General features: G+C 41.3%; 2 protein-coding genes across 2 annotated transcripts in view; one reads left to right on the forward strand and one right to left on the reverse strand.

Annotated features, from left to right (window-relative positions):
- The first annotated feature begins 935 nt into the window (after positions 1 to 935).
- Positions 936 to 4,487, forward strand: ccdc181 (coiled-coil domain containing 181). The gene is made up of 5 exons (XM_079158116.1): positions 936 to 1,141; positions 1,547 to 2,506; positions 2,640 to 2,786; positions 3,518 to 3,675; positions 4,092 to 4,487. Exons 1-5 carry the CDS (start codon positions 1,040 to 1,042, stop codon positions 4,261 to 4,263), a joined length of 1,539 nt encoding a protein of 512 aa, XP_079014242.1. The 5' UTR covers positions 936 to 1,039; the 3' UTR covers positions 4,264 to 4,487.
- Positions 4,488 to 4,919: 432 nt separating this feature from the next.
- The window catches only part of p3h2 (prolyl 3-hydroxylase 2), a 51,443-nt gene continuing 40,490 nt past the window's right edge, over positions 4,920 to 15,872 (reverse strand). The window contains exons 4-15 of the mRNA XM_079158390.1: positions 15,090 to 15,221; positions 12,886 to 13,013; positions 9,858 to 9,947; positions 9,343 to 9,383; positions 8,825 to 8,916; positions 8,574 to 8,701; positions 8,382 to 8,477; positions 8,015 to 8,165; positions 7,625 to 7,742; positions 7,391 to 7,466; positions 7,033 to 7,173; positions 4,920 to 6,173 (exon numbers count right to left, since the gene is read on the reverse strand). Of these exons, the coding sequence (XP_079014516.1) occupies positions 6,081 to 6,173; positions 7,033 to 7,173; positions 7,391 to 7,466; positions 7,625 to 7,742; positions 8,015 to 8,165; positions 8,382 to 8,477; positions 8,574 to 8,701; positions 8,825 to 8,916; positions 9,343 to 9,383; positions 9,858 to 9,947; positions 12,886 to 13,013; positions 15,090 to 15,221 (1,286 nt within the window). The 3' untranslated portion in view covers positions 4,920 to 6,080. The remainder of the gene's footprint in view (positions 6,174 to 7,032; positions 7,174 to 7,390; positions 7,467 to 7,624; positions 7,743 to 8,014; positions 8,166 to 8,381; positions 8,478 to 8,573; positions 8,702 to 8,824; positions 8,917 to 9,342; positions 9,384 to 9,857; positions 9,948 to 12,885; positions 13,014 to 15,089; positions 15,222 to 15,872) is intronic.

Below are 15,872 nucleotides of genomic sequence, written 5' to 3' on the forward strand. Positions count from 1 at the left end.
GCTGGTGGTGAGTTTACTAACAACCATATTGACACAATTTATCCTGCTATTTATTACCAGTAGCCAAAAACACTTGGTTATTATGATTCCAATAAACGCGAATTGTCCCCGACGAGTCAGCTCCTAATTCGGTTTGTTTATTTTTATAGCCCGCAGAGCTATAAAAATAAACAGGATTATAATCTATGTTAAACTCCTAAACGTTTTGTAGCCATTACAATTTGTTCTGAGTCACAACAGAAACAAAGCTACTGTAAACATAACTTACATGTCAGCAGAGCAGAGGGCATATTTATTTAAATAAAACCAATACAACATTTACTGGTAATCTTGTAGTACTGCGTTCTGTCCAGTAGGTGACGCCCAATCCCCAACACAAGGGATGTGAGATGTGTGGGAATTAGTGCCACAATGATTCAAAAACTCAGTTGCTCTTCAATCCATGACACAAACAAGCTAGATTGAATATATAATTGTGAATATGTTGCTTTTTGTGATGCTGTTTTGATTGTCCAAATATATGGGACCTGATGGGATACCCTGATCTGTATTGTACGCTGCTGTAGGCGAGGCTATGTACTGTATGTCTGTTAATATCTTCAGTCACGCAGGCCATAGGGTGTCTATGCCACTCATCCAACCTCTAACCTCTATCACCTACCATGATGTCATGAGGTGGCAATAAAGTGGTAAATACAACATTATGTGATGTCTGCATTTTAATACAATTTACAACATAGTAATATTTTCATATATGTATCAAATATGGTCTTTTATTTGCACCAGAATATCTACTTTAATGTGAATGCCATGTGTGTGATCGTGCACGCACATGGCACTAAAACCATGAAACTTGTTGTTGTATATATATGTATTTATATATATATATATATATATATATATCTTGGTAATCAGATCAGTAGATGTTGAGATATCTTGCTTCGGGCTGACCGACTGATATTATTTTCCTTAGATCCCGCTTCAAGTGTGGCACGAATATTGTTTGAAATTTGTCTCTGATCTTCGTCCAGTGAAGATTATGAGTGAGGTGGTTTCCACAAAGCCTCAGGAGGAATATGAGGACGACTTTGAGAAGGATCTGGACTGGCTGATCGGTGAGGAAAGTCGTAGTGAAGACCAGGTAAGCAATCTATATAAGATCATTGGACAGACTGATTGCATCTTTGTACTTTCTTTTTTCTTCTTCTTTGTTTTACCGTGTGAAACTAAGTTTGTGCTGCCCCACTTACTGCAGACTTGTTGCTGCATGGGTCCCTGACCTTGCTCTGTAAATGTGTAACAGTGAGTAGGGTTCGAGTTACCTGACCTGGTAGGCTACATATCACTGTATGCATGTGAAACCCACTCTGTTGACATACAGTGACATACTTTCACTGTGCGCCGCCGCCAGATGCAATATTGATGAACACACACACACATGTCTGTTATCAAACCAGCCCACCAATTACCTGCAAAGTATTGATGTTGCTCATTCACCTGCAAACCTAATTAATGAAAGCAGCGCGTCTGCCTTTCCGCCCCACAGGGTCCTGACTTTGACGACATAGAAGCCGAAATTGACAAAGAACTGGAGGAGTATGACAAACAGAAAGGAAAGAAAAGAAAACCGAAAAGCCGCAAGGAGGAGAAGAGAGGCAAGAAAACAGAGGAGCTGGAAGAAGATGAAGAGAGGTGGCCCTCACCTATGGAGCCATTAGAGTATGACTCTGACAGAGACAGCCCAAATAAGTCATCACCTGTAGCACCCCCACCTCCAGGGATGGAAGATCAGACAGATGAGGAGAAGAAGTACATTCTGGAGAAGATCCAGCAGGCTAATCGAGACTTGCACGACCAAAAAGCTCCAGATATGACAAGGCGCAGGCGGCTGCATTTTAAAGAGACGCTGGTGGACCTGGTGGTGCCTCCACTGCAAAATGGAAACTCTGGTGAGGTGCAAGGGGTCCAGGGAAGCAAGGATTCAGAGGCAGAGACTGAAGTGTCAGGGAAGCTTTCCGAGCTTAAACTTTCCCCTCGGGAGGAAAGCGTAGGGTCTGGCAGGGGTGGGGAGACCAGTGAGGGAGGGGTAAAGGAGGGTAGAGTCCTTGTAGAAAAGGATGGTAAGTTTGATCTGGTCAGTCTGAAAGAGGTGGAAAGTCAAGGACTTCTCCCTCCTATAGCGAGTGACTTCTCAACCCCACGTCACCAGCAGCAGACTGTGAGCTCCAGTAAGACCCACAGGTCCTCCTCCTCCCCTCGTCCCAGTGCCGGCTCTTCCCCCTTCCAGCCAGGCATAGATCACCTCCGTGCCCCCAAACCACCCGCTCAGCCCAGGAACAGGCCCAGCTCAGCCAGCCACAGTCAGAGAGGCATCCAGAGGAGAGGCAGCAAGCGGCGGGTCCAGTCGGCCGCCGGGAACCCCTGCCAGGCCACCTACGCCCTTTCCCCGCAGCAGAAAGAGCTGCTGCAGAGGACCCAGGAGAGGAAGGAGAAACTGTCCAGAGAGGTAAATAAGAAGTGATATAGAGGTTAATAATACGTTTGTACATTCTGAAAAGTCAAAGTAGCACATCTAACATTTCCACATTTCCACTTTGATTCTTGGTGTTCACCACTCTTGTTCACCACTCCCATGCCAGGAGGAGCAGAGAAAACTGGAGGAAGAGGAGCAGAAGAGGCAGGAGAATGAGCTGGCGTTTAAAGCGTGGCTGCTGAGGAAGAGAGAGCAGTTTCACGAGGAGAAAAGGATCCAGCGAGCCCAGGAGATGGAGAAGATGAGTTCTAAGGTATATTACCAAAAGGGGGCACTCTAATCTGAGAAAGCATGGATGTAAAGAGCTGTATAGCCTATACATATGCAGAGTCGGCTACATTAGAAATAATGCTCGTATATTTATGGTTTGACTGGTTATGTAATATTTTAGTGATATATTTTAGTTAGCCACTATCCAGTATCTTGACACTCGTGCTGCTGGAAGAAGTCAGATCTAAATACCTCATTGTAAAAATACTCTGTTACCAAAAAAAGTCATGCATTCCAAATATTAGTTAAGTAAATAAGTATCAAAATATACTGAGAGTACCAAAAGAAAGGTATTCATTATGCAGAATAGCCCATTTCAGAATCACATACTATATTAAATAACTGGATTCTAATTGTGATGCATTAATGCTGGTAAAATGCTAATTTCAACCACTTTATATACTGCCCTGTAGCTTAATCCATAATCACACATCAACATGTATTTGTTCTTTTAAAGTTTGTACTAATAATCTAAACATAACTAAAGTTATCAAAAAAAATGTAGTGGGCTAAACAATTGAATACAAAATTGGTTCCTAAATTGTAGCATTGTATAAGTATAGATAGCGTAAAATGAAAATACTCAAGTTGCAAGTACCTCACAATTGTAGTACAATACTTTAGTAAATGTACTTAGTTACATTACACCAATGCTTGACACTTATGTAATTTTACTATCTATACTATAATTATTTGTTATTTTTAAATAAGCAGAAAGAGTCCAACGACTCCGAAGAGTCCTTCCGGCTGTGGCTTCAGAGGAAGCAGGAGCAGCAGCAGAAAGAGAGACAGCTGGTGGAGCTCAAGAGGCTCGAGGAGGACGGTGGTTACCTCCTACGCAGCCGCGAGGAGTGTGAACGTGCCTTTAAACTGTGAGTTCACTTTTACATTTTCATTGCCAAATAATTGGCCAACTTTTCAGTTTATCAACATGTCTCTCTTGATGTTATATCCTCACATATACAGAATAATGCTATGTTTTTTTTTGTTATATAGTAATATAGACATAATAGCCTATTTGAACATTCACTTAGCATGTTAACAAAGTTAGTTAGTTAGTAACACACCATTTCCACCTGTGAAATGGTTTGCACACATTTTTAAATGACATGTTTATCTTAAAATTCACACGTGAAGTGAAACATTTCACATATTAAGGTTTGCTTTCACATGTGAAAAACGTGTCGTCTCTTATCAAATATTAATTTCAAGATCATTTCTAAATTTCAAATTTGGTTTCTCGTGTGAAATCCCAACATCATCCTCTCCCCCCTCTCCCCGTCCTCAGGTGGCTGAAGCGGAAGCGGGCGGAGAAGCGAGCGGAGCAGCAGGCGGCTCGAGAGCGCTCGCGCAGGTTGGTGCTGGACGAACGCCGCGCGCGACGCATGAGGGACCTGCAGTGTTCCGTCAATGAAACCAAGCCATTCAGATTCACCGAACAGCTGGCCTACCGCTTCTGAACCAAACACAAACAACGTGTCTGCTGGATTCACACATCACTGCACGTGACCGTGGTCGAAAACCACAGACTGGGCAACACGAGATTTGGTGTGGAACATAAAACAGTTTATTCTGTGCTCAGTCGTTGCTAGGGTTTTGTTTTAGCACTTCTATTTCTCTGCTGTGTTAAGTCACATTTCTAAAAAGAAAACGTTTACCACAGTGACCACAGTGTGATAAAAATGTATTGAGTACATTATTTTTTTTACTGTATTTAATGCCGTCTATAGTGGCAAATGCACTTTACTTTCAATGGAGCTCTTCATAAACAACAGGGCTTTGCAGCTTAAATACACAAACTGAACCATTTGTTTCGGCATGACTTTTGTCAAGTTTTTGTTTGGTTACATAAATATTACAGGTTTTCAACAGGTTACTTAAATGAATGAAACTAAAGGAATGAAATATATATCTGTAAGAATAAAACTAAACTACTAGTCTCATATCAAGATATGGATATATTGCCCAATCCTAACAAGTCATTTATCAGTTTCTTCATTTTAAAGGCATTCTTATTCGATACAAAAGAAAAAATGACGTTTAATTTCATGACGTGAAAGCATAAAATAAAAATACAATACTAAACAGATATGGAATTTCATATTTTTAATAGGCATGTACACATACATTTTGGTGTGTTACAGCATTTCAGAATTCAATATCAGTGAAACAAAAGTGGCCAACCTCATAAAATGACAGGATGAAGGTTCTGGTTAGCAGTTTGAATCTATGTAGGAAAAGAAAGCTACTCTTTGTTCGTTTCTTTCCATTGGATTTACAGTGCAAGACTCGGCCTATCATCTGAATCATCAACACAAACATCAAGAAATAAAAGGTAGATACAAATACGTATTCCTTGAAACAGGAATGATTGACATCTTTTATGAAAAAAAGTTCCTCATATTAAATGCAGACAGTTACGACAGCAGCTGTCTATTATTAAAAACACATAAATAAAAGTAAAACATAAACACCATGTTCTCATGTCAGTGAACATGGTAACCAGTATATTCTGCTCTGTGTGCCCAGAAAAGAGGGGAGTGATTCATTGCGCCAGCAACAAGAGGATAAGTGGACAAAGTAGTAGACAGAAGACATTTTCAGTTTCAGACTTGACACACAGAGACGGACAGAGTGCATGATCATTAAATATTCAGCATATTAGAACAGATCTCTTTCTTAAACTCTTTGTATGAGTGCTATTTGAAAATCAGGTACCATTATAAAAACAGTGCACCGCTTACGCTGAAAATAGTTTTTACTGGCTCTATTAGTAATAACATATGTAACAGTACCATTTGGGAATTATTTTGAACTACTGACCACTGAAACTAAGGTATTTTTAATATTTGTACTTAGTGTTTATGAATAAAACCCATTAGATATGTTGTCCGGAACAAGAACAAGCACAAGAAAACAAAACAAAAAAGTAAATTGCCGTTCTTCTCTTTGGATTCTTCACAGTTCAGTAAGAGTACAGATCAGTCTTACATGAAACAGCTTCTTACCAGGTAAAACAAAACAAAGTGAATTGGATTTTTAGAAGCTGTCACTGGAGGGAAAGACAAAGAACAAAAGGTAAACTCAAGTACTTGTGTGTAGAGAAACATTCAAAAAAACACGACTGAGAACACAAAAATTACAATATTATTAATCTTGCACTTCAAACAGTACAAAAATAGAAACGTTCTCATCCAAAGGTCGATTCAATAAATAGTTAAAATATATAGAAGGATTTGATGGAAGCGGATGTACTGAAGCAGTTTTGCTTCAGCTTCTACAGTTCATCTTTAGGGTTGATGTTGAGGCCTTGATCCCACACAGACTGTGTGTCCAACGCCTGGATCACCTCGTCCGCCTGCAGTCTCTCCTAGGAGAGAAGAAGAAGAAGAAGTTAGGATTACAGCCTCGCCGTTGTATACCTCCGCCAACCAGTCACGTTGCAGTCCCGACAATGTGTCAGTGTCATATCTGACTAAGAATGATATTTGAGCTCAGAGTGGATCTAAGGTCTTCCATTCATGTGGAGGAAACATGCTTCGTTTCGGTATCCTCAGTTTACGATTTGAAAAGGACAGCTTAAAGTGCGTTGTCTCATCGATTGAGAAGGAGTCAGATGAAAGGAGGAGATTTTAAAGTTTTGTTCTATGATATAAAAAACGTCCTTTACGGATCTTAAAAAAGGCGGTTGCTAACAAGGGGCTAATTGAGACTGCTGTACAAAACGCCATCACGCCGACTCGTCCACCTTTACCAGCCTTGTTGTGTATATCTGTGCTCATGCGAACGTGGTGTAGATTGTTAATAACCTAACTTTAGCTTTTTACTGCTGATTGCATTCACGCTTCATAAATCATAGAAGTGGTTTTCATGTCTGAAGGTTATCTTGCTGAACAAAACGTGTAATTATCATAAACTTGTGTTGCCACAGAGCTTCATTTTTGCAATGATTAAAAAGTCAATGGAAGAATTCCATTGACTTTTTTTTCAAGGGAACCAGTGCTATGCTGCTTTCAGACATTGGTCTACAAGAATAAGTCCTCCCTGCAGCACTCTATAAGCCGTAAACACAAAGTGCAGCTGAGGCAGATGGGTATGTCATTAGTTTGTATTTGATTGTAACCCAAAGTATCATCCCCGTCATTTCCTTTCAAAGAAGATGAACCTAGAAGCAAAGTGATTATTGCCCATAAGGTGATAATAGTTCTTTAACTGAAACATTAGCTTACCAGTTCTCTGAAGAGCGGGTCCAGGGTGAACCACAAAGCGACAGCACACCTCTGCCCGCTGGTAACGGCCTTCACACCGTGTGGATTCTCCCCTCCTGATGAGAAACCCACCATCCTGCCACATAAGGGCTTCACTGATGCCTGGAGAGCACGGAGGAGACGGAGCAGGAACGGAGGTGAGGTTAACAAAATACCATTATCTGTTCACATTAGTAAGACCAACACATTTACATTCAGCTTGGGTTGTTTGAGCAGGCATTTGTCCTGCTGGTGGGTCCTAGAATGTAATCCCAAGTGAGCATCAAAGCCGATCATAAACTGTACAACAAATCTCACATGTCAGGAGAAACCATCTTACCGTGACTGTTTTGGCATCCATTTCTGTGAATATGAACTCCCCTCCTTCAAAATCTCCATTTAGATATAACAGTGCACTGAAAGTTAAAAAAAAAAGCAAAGGAGAGATCAGTACAGACTCAACATTAAATTTAAGACATATATTAGTGACCGTTTTTCATCGTTTACTATGTAATACAGCTGCAGCAAAGTAGGTTTGTTATTTGCAGTCGTGTTGACAACGAGAGCCTCACACCTGTAGTCTCTGTATGTGTACGCTGGTGGTTCCTTCCAGCACTCATTGGCCTCGGGGTCCAACAGACAGTTGTCAGCATGGATGGGATGGCTCAGGTCATTCCTGTGATCCTGCTGGCCTGTGAACAGACAACCAACACGCAAATTAATATTTGAACATAAATACATTAAAGAAAACACTACCCAATCATGCAGTAGGTGAACTAGGATCATTTACTAATCCTACTGTTGGAGTTCATTTCCTGACAAAAGTTTTGACTGTAATTATTCAAGTAAAGGAGCTAAATCTGAGACTTTAAATTACTTTTTTTTAAAACTTTTAAGTCATTATCGAATGATGGTATATGTGTTTTTCGGTGTCAAGTGAAGTATGTTTCTGTGGGTGAGTGACCTGTGATGGCTGTCCGGCACACCAGGTGTGTGTAGGAGAAGTGCAGGGTGGAGTTGAGCAGGAAGTAAGACTCGATAACACGTCTCGCTCGCTCACTGATGTCGTAGAACAGGCGAGCGCTCCTCATCGGCACTCTGCCCTCATAGCCGTACTGCAGGGAAGAAAAAAACCCAAAAGGGACACTGTAATAAATCAAGATTGTGACACATTTTATTGCGCACTGTATATGATAAAGCTACCAACGTAATAATCCTTGAATTTTGACTTTAAATTCAAATGCTCTCTTTTAATAATTTCTTGCAACCTGGACAACTATTTGGGCAGATGAGGGATGGAATCATTAGTTTATCTTCAGCGGTGAGTGTACCTGCAGGGTTTTGAGTACAGTGGCTCCTTCAAACTTCTCATTGGGAGTGTGTGGAGACATCCTCCCTCTGTAACCGTCTCCTGCCATGGTGACAGCCTTGGAAGACAAGAAAAAACAAAAGCCAGAATTATTAAGCTTTAAAAGTTAAGATATAAAAATCCTTAAGTTATCAATGTTGTGTAATGTCCCTACATGAGCCAGGCGTCTGAGGTCTGAACACTCCTCCTCAGACATGACATGATCCAGCAGCACCCGCTGGGTCCCGTTCAAGGCCGCAGAGTTCTGCACCAGCTGCACGTTGTCATACACCAAGGGGCCACCTACACAGATCACACAACAGTATTTTAGGAATGCAACATGTTATCTCAGAGAAGACTTAACTGAACACTAATAACTTTCCTTTAGCAGTGTATCTGTTCTGCTTCATCTCAGTGACGGTTTACCTTCTTTGAGTTGCTGTGGAGCAGCGACAGTGACGTTCTTCTTCTCTGAAATGGGAACATACTCCATCCAGCCGTCTGTCCCGGAGGGAATCCTGGAAGAACAGAGAACAGCGAAGGCATTTTGATATTAGTGGCCAAAACTATGACTTTAAACTTTATATACCTGCTGTAACTGATTTTACTGGCCACTTGAGGGAAGCACAAACAAGCAAACGCTGACATATTGAGTTGATTGAGTGAACTTGTCAGCAACATTATCATTCATTTGGAGTCATGTTTCCAACCACATCGTGAATGTCAGTCTAATACTTATTCTCCTTTCACTCTGTTTCTGTCTCTCACAACTTCTGAGGGAAGTATCTGTCTTTTTAGCTTCTAAATGCTCCACTGTGTTCACCAGTTAGTCGCTAGCTGTGTCTGCTAGTTGTTTGGTGCTGAAAACACAGAGGAAAACACTCCAGGTAATGAGCAGTTAAACTATAGTTATATATAGTTTTACAGATGCAGATATCTCTCACCTGTTTGAGTCCTCCCTTCCACCTGTGCTGCTCCAGTAATTCTGCAAGAAAGACAAGGAGCAATTTGTAATCTCAACATTACTTACTTTAAAAAAAACTATGGTGACAGCGAGTAATTAAAAAACACAAAGAAGACACCAGCCGAGTGGGACTGATTTGACCGATTTCATAAATGCTGTGTCCAAAGACGTGTGAAATATGATATTTGTGGCCAGCAGGTGTCGCTGTTGGCTGAGAGGACGGTGGACGGCGGCAGTGCCAGACACCTGTTACCCTGCTTTGAGTCAGCCAGCGGCAGAGGCACATTAATGCATTTACACACCCAGCAGGAGATCTGCTCTGCATCAGACACATGTGGACTGGCTTACGAATAACCGGCCGTTAAATTGCACAACCTTCTTTTCATTTCTAGGCAAAACCAAGAATTAAAGGGCACCGGTCTGTCAATAAATACTTGCGGTCTGCTTTGAGTTTATAGTTGGGATGTTGCGGTGGTGTGTATTCTCTTAACTCACCCCTTCTATAAATTCCACACCCATGGTTTTGCTGCCAATCAGAAGGAGCTCCAGTTCCTGTTTGTGCCTCCTCAGGTACCATGCCGCTTCCTGGGAACACAAACGCACCAAAAGGTTTACAGTTTTCTGAGTCATTACGGTAATTTTAAACACATGCTTTTGTCCTTGACATGTGTATCAGAGGGAAATAACTTCAGAAAAGGGAGAGGAATACATTATATATTTGAACAGTACTATCACAAAATATTCCACATTCATGCCAATGAGTTAGCCGATTTTAAATCACAGCATTGATTTCACGCTCACAGTTACAGCAAAGATAAAAGTACTGGTGGTTTAATATTAACCCGTCATGTATCAAAGCTCATCACCATAACTTTAATAAGTGACAGTGTGCTCCTGGCCTCACCCTTTCACAGCAAATAAAGGGAACCACAATGAGTCTTTCCATTGGCTCAGTGCCAGGACTAGTGGAGTGTGATGGCCTCTCTTTTCCCCTGAGTCTTCTCTGAAGGACATTTTCACTACATTTCCTGCCAAGTAAAAACTTGAATGGAAGCAAAAATATGCTGTTTCACGAGCCTTGCTTCATACAGTAACAGTTGGCGCTGCTTTTGGCTTTGCATTAAGGTGGATTGGTTTGTATCAATAGGATTGAGGCCAATACTGGTATCGATACACTTAAGTTCAAAACAAATGTGATAATGATATATTGGCTCTGGTGGACAACACTATGTAATGGAAACACTGTTTGTCAACTACCTCATACTTACTGTATGTTCAAAGGCGCTCATTATGAATTAAAGAAATATATATAACAGCAAACAACTATTTTCCATGTGAAGATATAGTGGAGTAATGTCTACCTGACGAGAGAATGTAGTCCCCCCCCAACCCCCCGGTAAACACTCTTAGCTTTGTCAGCACTTTTGTCATAGTTTTCTATGCTAGCAGGGTTAACACCAATAGCTGCCAGCTGCCGGCTAAGCTGTCGCCATGTTGAGAGTCATTTAGAGGCAAACGAAATGCTCCCAATTTCGTATTTAGCACCTTTAATACAGATATTTGCAGCATGCTAATATCAGCTGATCTACTGGTCTAGTTCTAGTTGTGTATGCATTGAGTATGTGCAAAAGAAAGAGACATTGTGTAAGAGCAGTTTTGTCTGTATACAACTGAGTGTAAATGTTCTATAAGACTACACACAGTCCTGTTTTCTAGTGTTTCTTGTTAGATTTGAAGCCATGATGATGAATATTATGAAACTTGAGCATCCAGTAGCGCTTTTCTTGTTGTGGTTAAAAAAAAACAGAAGATCCTTTTCCAGCCCCCTTAATACAAACAGCTCTCAAATTGTCCCAGAGACTTCTGTGGGCACTCGGACATGACTTTTCCTCCTCCTCCACCGTTCCTGAAAGCAGGATTCTTTGGCAGGGAGGCAGGATGGGCCTGGAACTCAGATCTAGGACTCTGTAAATGAGCTCCCCAAGGCCAGAGGGAGGGAGAGAGAGGCGATCTGTGGGCCAACGACTGTACTGTAAACTGATGGGACTGGAAATACTTGAGGGCTAGAAAAATGTAAGCTATGAGTACAAAAACATAAGCTGCAACACGTCGGCTTCTCTTTATCTCTCTCACACACACACACACACACACACACACACACACACACACACACACACACACCCACACACACACACACACACACACACACACACACACACACACACACACACACACAGAGTCCTGGTGGGAGCCTCGCTCGCTATAATGAGTACCAGGCTTTCTAGGAAAAAGAGGTTGTGTAATTGAGACTTGAACAAGGAGCTTCTTGACTTTTCAGAGCAGCTGATCAGAGTTTTAGGGAGACCTAATTCTTGATGCTGAAGTGGCTGATGGGTAGCCAGACTTAGCAAATTGAATTTTCTCTAGTGGGCAGACATTCAGCCTTTAATCAGTCAGAGTGTTATGAATACCAGCGGGCAAGGATATAATAAAGAGCACCGCCAGAGGAAGAAATATGTTCTTGTCAACACATTGACTTAGCATAATTAGCTTAATACTTCCAGCTGGATGAAGAACATGTACAAGTGAAAAGTAAACTTCAAGAGGCATTAGCCGCCAAGCAGCGAATAGCAAGTTCATCCAAGAAATACAGCAAACGGCCTGCTGCCTCCTGTCTCCTCATATTCACACTTTTCCTCTCCAGTCTCTTTCCCTACGATCCGAAAGTATTTTGTTCAACTAACATGGAGACTATACTATCCTTAATGATATTTGAAGTTCGCCCAACTATTACATCAACTAAATCAAAAGAGAACAAGCTTGTATTTCTAAAGGAAACATAAGAAAGCTAAATTCCTGTGCCAAGTTCTCGTAAACATTTGCAGAGGAGCAAAATAAAGCATCCTGACTGGAAACATTACAAATTGGAATGGGATGTGCACGGCTCAGGACAGAAGGGCTCTGCAGAGCCCAGATCATCATTGGTACGCATCTACCGAGCATCAGGGATATTGGGGAGGTGAGGTGCCTGTGCAGACCCCAGAGGATATTAAATGACGCCAGCAAAGCCTGTTCACTCTGCTGCCATCTGGCAAGTGATACAAAAGTATCCGCTGTCGAGCCACCAGACTACAGAGCAGACTGTTGGACTCCTCAAGTCATCCTCCATACTGCACCATGAAAAATAGTTTTGTAGCATAAAGGGACTATTACTTGCATTATATATATATATAGCTCCCCAAATGTTGCTTTACTCTAACCTCTTGTTCATGTATTTAGCCAGTCATAGATGCTGTTCCACCTATTCTTTCACCAATACAGCTTTAACACAGAGACAATGATCCATCCATCCCTAAAAATCCTCATGATGAGATTGCCCTTCAAAAGTAAAATCTCTGTAAAAAAAAAAAAAAAATTACAGATGAATTCACCAAACCATCCATCCTTGTATTTACTGTATCTTTCACTCTCCGCCTCCGAACCATCTGCCCCTCCCCATCCCTCGAGAACAGCAGATCCTCACCTCTCTCGGCTTGCCATCGTGTCCCAGCATCTCTCCGTAGTAATCCACGTTGTCCGTCATGGACTCCTCTCCCTCGTGGAATAACAGGTAGGTCACGGAGGACTGTAGCGCCTCCTCCAGCCGGTCCACTGCAGAGAGAGACAGACAGCAGTTTAAGTGGTTTCTCTTTGTGGTTTACACAATCAATGGTAACCTGTGGAGTTTCTGACCTCTGGTAGTCCTATGGATCAACAGAGCAGCCTTGGGTTTCTGCTGAGCCATCCAATTGATAGACTGGATGACTAGTGTGTGTGTGTGTGTGTGTGTGTGTGTGTGTGTGTGTGTGTGTGCGTGTGCGTGAAATGTGGAAATGTATCTATCATGGCTGACATTCCCAACGCATTACCACAATGGAGCAAAAGCTGCACTCTGGTTGACATCGTGGAAAAAACTATACGACTGAGCCTAGTGAGGAGATGTCAGTGATGAAGTGAGACAAACATACAGCAGGACCGTCCTACGGTCTTCCAGAGATTCACACACGCAGACACACTTTTATTTATGTTCAAACACAGATCCACAAAGACGGCGGTAACCACATACACACCTTCTGCTCTACACACACACACACACACACACAAACACATTCTTTAGTAGCTTGTAAAGGCGCAGGGTTAACATAAGACTTCCTGTCTTGGCCTGAGCTGAGGCAGCATATCTGCTGCTGTCAGCGGTGTGTTCCCTGGTCAATAAGAGTCTGGAGAATTGAGCTCAGTCAAACAGAAACACTTCATTGGGGATTTATTCAGGAAACGTAAGAAGCTAAAGCACAATCCTGCTTTAACTGCTTACAGCCCACAGTGTTGCTGGGTATTAAAGTACTAAAATTACTGACTTGTGACAGAAAAAATGTAAAACAAACAATATAAAAATACAATCCAACTATGCTAGATATAAATGAACCTGGCGCACTTTTTTAAAAATGAGGTAGTTTTGTATTCCATATGTTTAAAACCAGACTGCCAACAAGTACATCATACACTGCCTTGATTTTAAAGTAGGTAACACACAAGTGATAAAAGAAGTACTTATTTAACTTAATTAATGTTTATTCAAGATTAAGGTACATTAAATAAATTGTATTTGAAAGTAACCTTCCTCTGCAGGAATGCAGCAACCTACCAGTATGTTTTGTTCCCCATTAAATGGTCAGAATACAGACACAAATGTAAAGCAATGTAAAGTTTTCTGTAAGCATACAGCTAGCAATTTATTCGATTTAAACTTTTTCAACCTTTCTTCAAATATATCTTGCTTTAGTTAAGAAGACTAAAAAAAAAGACGGGTGGTTCTGAATTTACGAGCAAATTACACCAGCGCTGGCTTTCATCCTCTGCAACTCGCCCAGTTACATGCATGCATTGTTTCCTGTGAATACGCACCTATTGAAAAGGAGGACTGCCGGTAACAACAGAATGCAAAAATATAGAAAAGATATGGCTGAAAAATGCCAGCAATAGATAATATCATAATTGGTATTGCTAAAACAAAATAGAGAATATAACTGAAAAAACAGAAGCAGATTTGTGATTTCATAAGCAGTGATACACACTAAGCTGTGAGTCTTTTCACTTTATAATGCAACAGAATAACGGACTCACCGAGACTCCTCTTGTAAACTAAAGACTTTTCAGGCTTCCACAGACTTACAAGAAGACCGACGGACGGATAAAAACAGACACCCAGCAGCGGCTGTTAGAAATCAAAGCCTGCTCAGTGTGTTTGCACAGATCCAATGATCCACTTTGCTTTATTCGAGCCACATGCTTATGGGTCATTAACTATAATCTGGTGTTCTCACAACCACTCAGCACCAAGTCTTTCCCAACTACGCTTTGTTGTTGTGCCAACACTCTTGTCTAGAAGGGGTTTTCTCTACTTCAACAAAAGAAGAAGACTTGAGGCTATTTATTCGCGCACACACACACAGTTGATTGGCTCGGCCCGTCTGCAGCTCTTTGTGGTCACGATGTGTTATTTTACATGCACGTAAGCAAGTGTTTGACCTATGGGTGTATACATCTTCTTTGTTCATAACTACACTAAGCACAGTCAGATAGATGTCATGTTCAGGAAGAGTTTTGTTAAAAAGGTTTTCAGAAAAAAAAAAATCAGTAAATCCACTAAAAGGTGTGAATAAGTATTACATTCCTTGAACAACTTACCGTGGAAGTAGGCAAACTGAAGGTAGTCGTAGTGCAGAGGCAGGTAGTTCTCCATCGGCGAGAGGCGGCCCGGCCGGGTGGCGAGGTCTCGAACGCACTCGTGTTCACAGTGCAGCACCTGAGTGAAGTGATCTACAACAAAATCAGATCATCAGCTTCACGTTCAGATAGTTAGTCGCTTCTTAAATGTTGCATTTGGATTCTTATTTCATTGAGTTTTTTGGTTTAGGGGCTAGATACCCGTGTTCCCGATATCGATATAACTGAGGTGAGGATAAGGTTTACAGCAGGATAGACAGTGGCCACCAGCTCCCGTTACAGCGGTCATACTACAGTTACACTTAGTTTACTGCATGCTTAATACCACTGGGCATATTGAGTCAGTTATACGACTGTGTGGTCTGTTGCGAATGTAATGCACCAATGCAATATGGTGACTATTCCAGTTTGGTCCCATGCCCACAGCCATTAACTCTACTGAGATCATTGGTGGGATATCAGCTCAGGGTTAAAGGACCGCTGGAAATACAGCTGAAAATAATGAATAACTTGTTAGCATTACAGTTGTAAGAGAAACTAATAGCAGCTGATCTCCAGCTTATTATATTGATTACATTGTACTACAGACATCACTTAGCTGATGAAGTGTATTTATTGTTTGTTTACTATATAGATCCCCATTGAATATGAGAGCACCATTATTTGTTCCTACGCTGAAAATAATAAGAACTTTGTTCAAGACAGATATTGAAAGTTGCACTTAACGTGCTCTTAACGTGCTCT

The sequence above is a fragment of the Pholis gunnellus genome (genome assembly GCF_910591455.1).
Source record: "Pholis gunnellus genome assembly, chromosome: 4".
Lineage (NCBI taxonomy): Eukaryota > Metazoa > Chordata > Actinopteri > Perciformes > Pholidae > Pholis > Pholis gunnellus.

What these genes read in the sequence shown, in the direction of transcription:
- ccdc181 (XM_079158116.1), top strand. Translation starts at nt 1,040, where the DNA reads ATGAGTGAGGTGGTTTCCACAAAGCCTCAGGAGGAATATGAGGACGAC. An exon ending in AAAGTCGTAGTGAAGACCAG is followed by an intron (nt 1,142 to 1,546) that starts GTAAGCAATCTA and finishes TCCGCCCCACAG; the next exon opens with GGTCCTGACTTTGACGACAT. An exon ending in AGGAGAAACTGTCCAGAGAG is followed by an intron (nt 2,507 to 2,639) that starts GTAAATAAGAAG and finishes CTCCCATGCCAG; the next exon opens with GAGGAGCAGAGAAAACTGGA.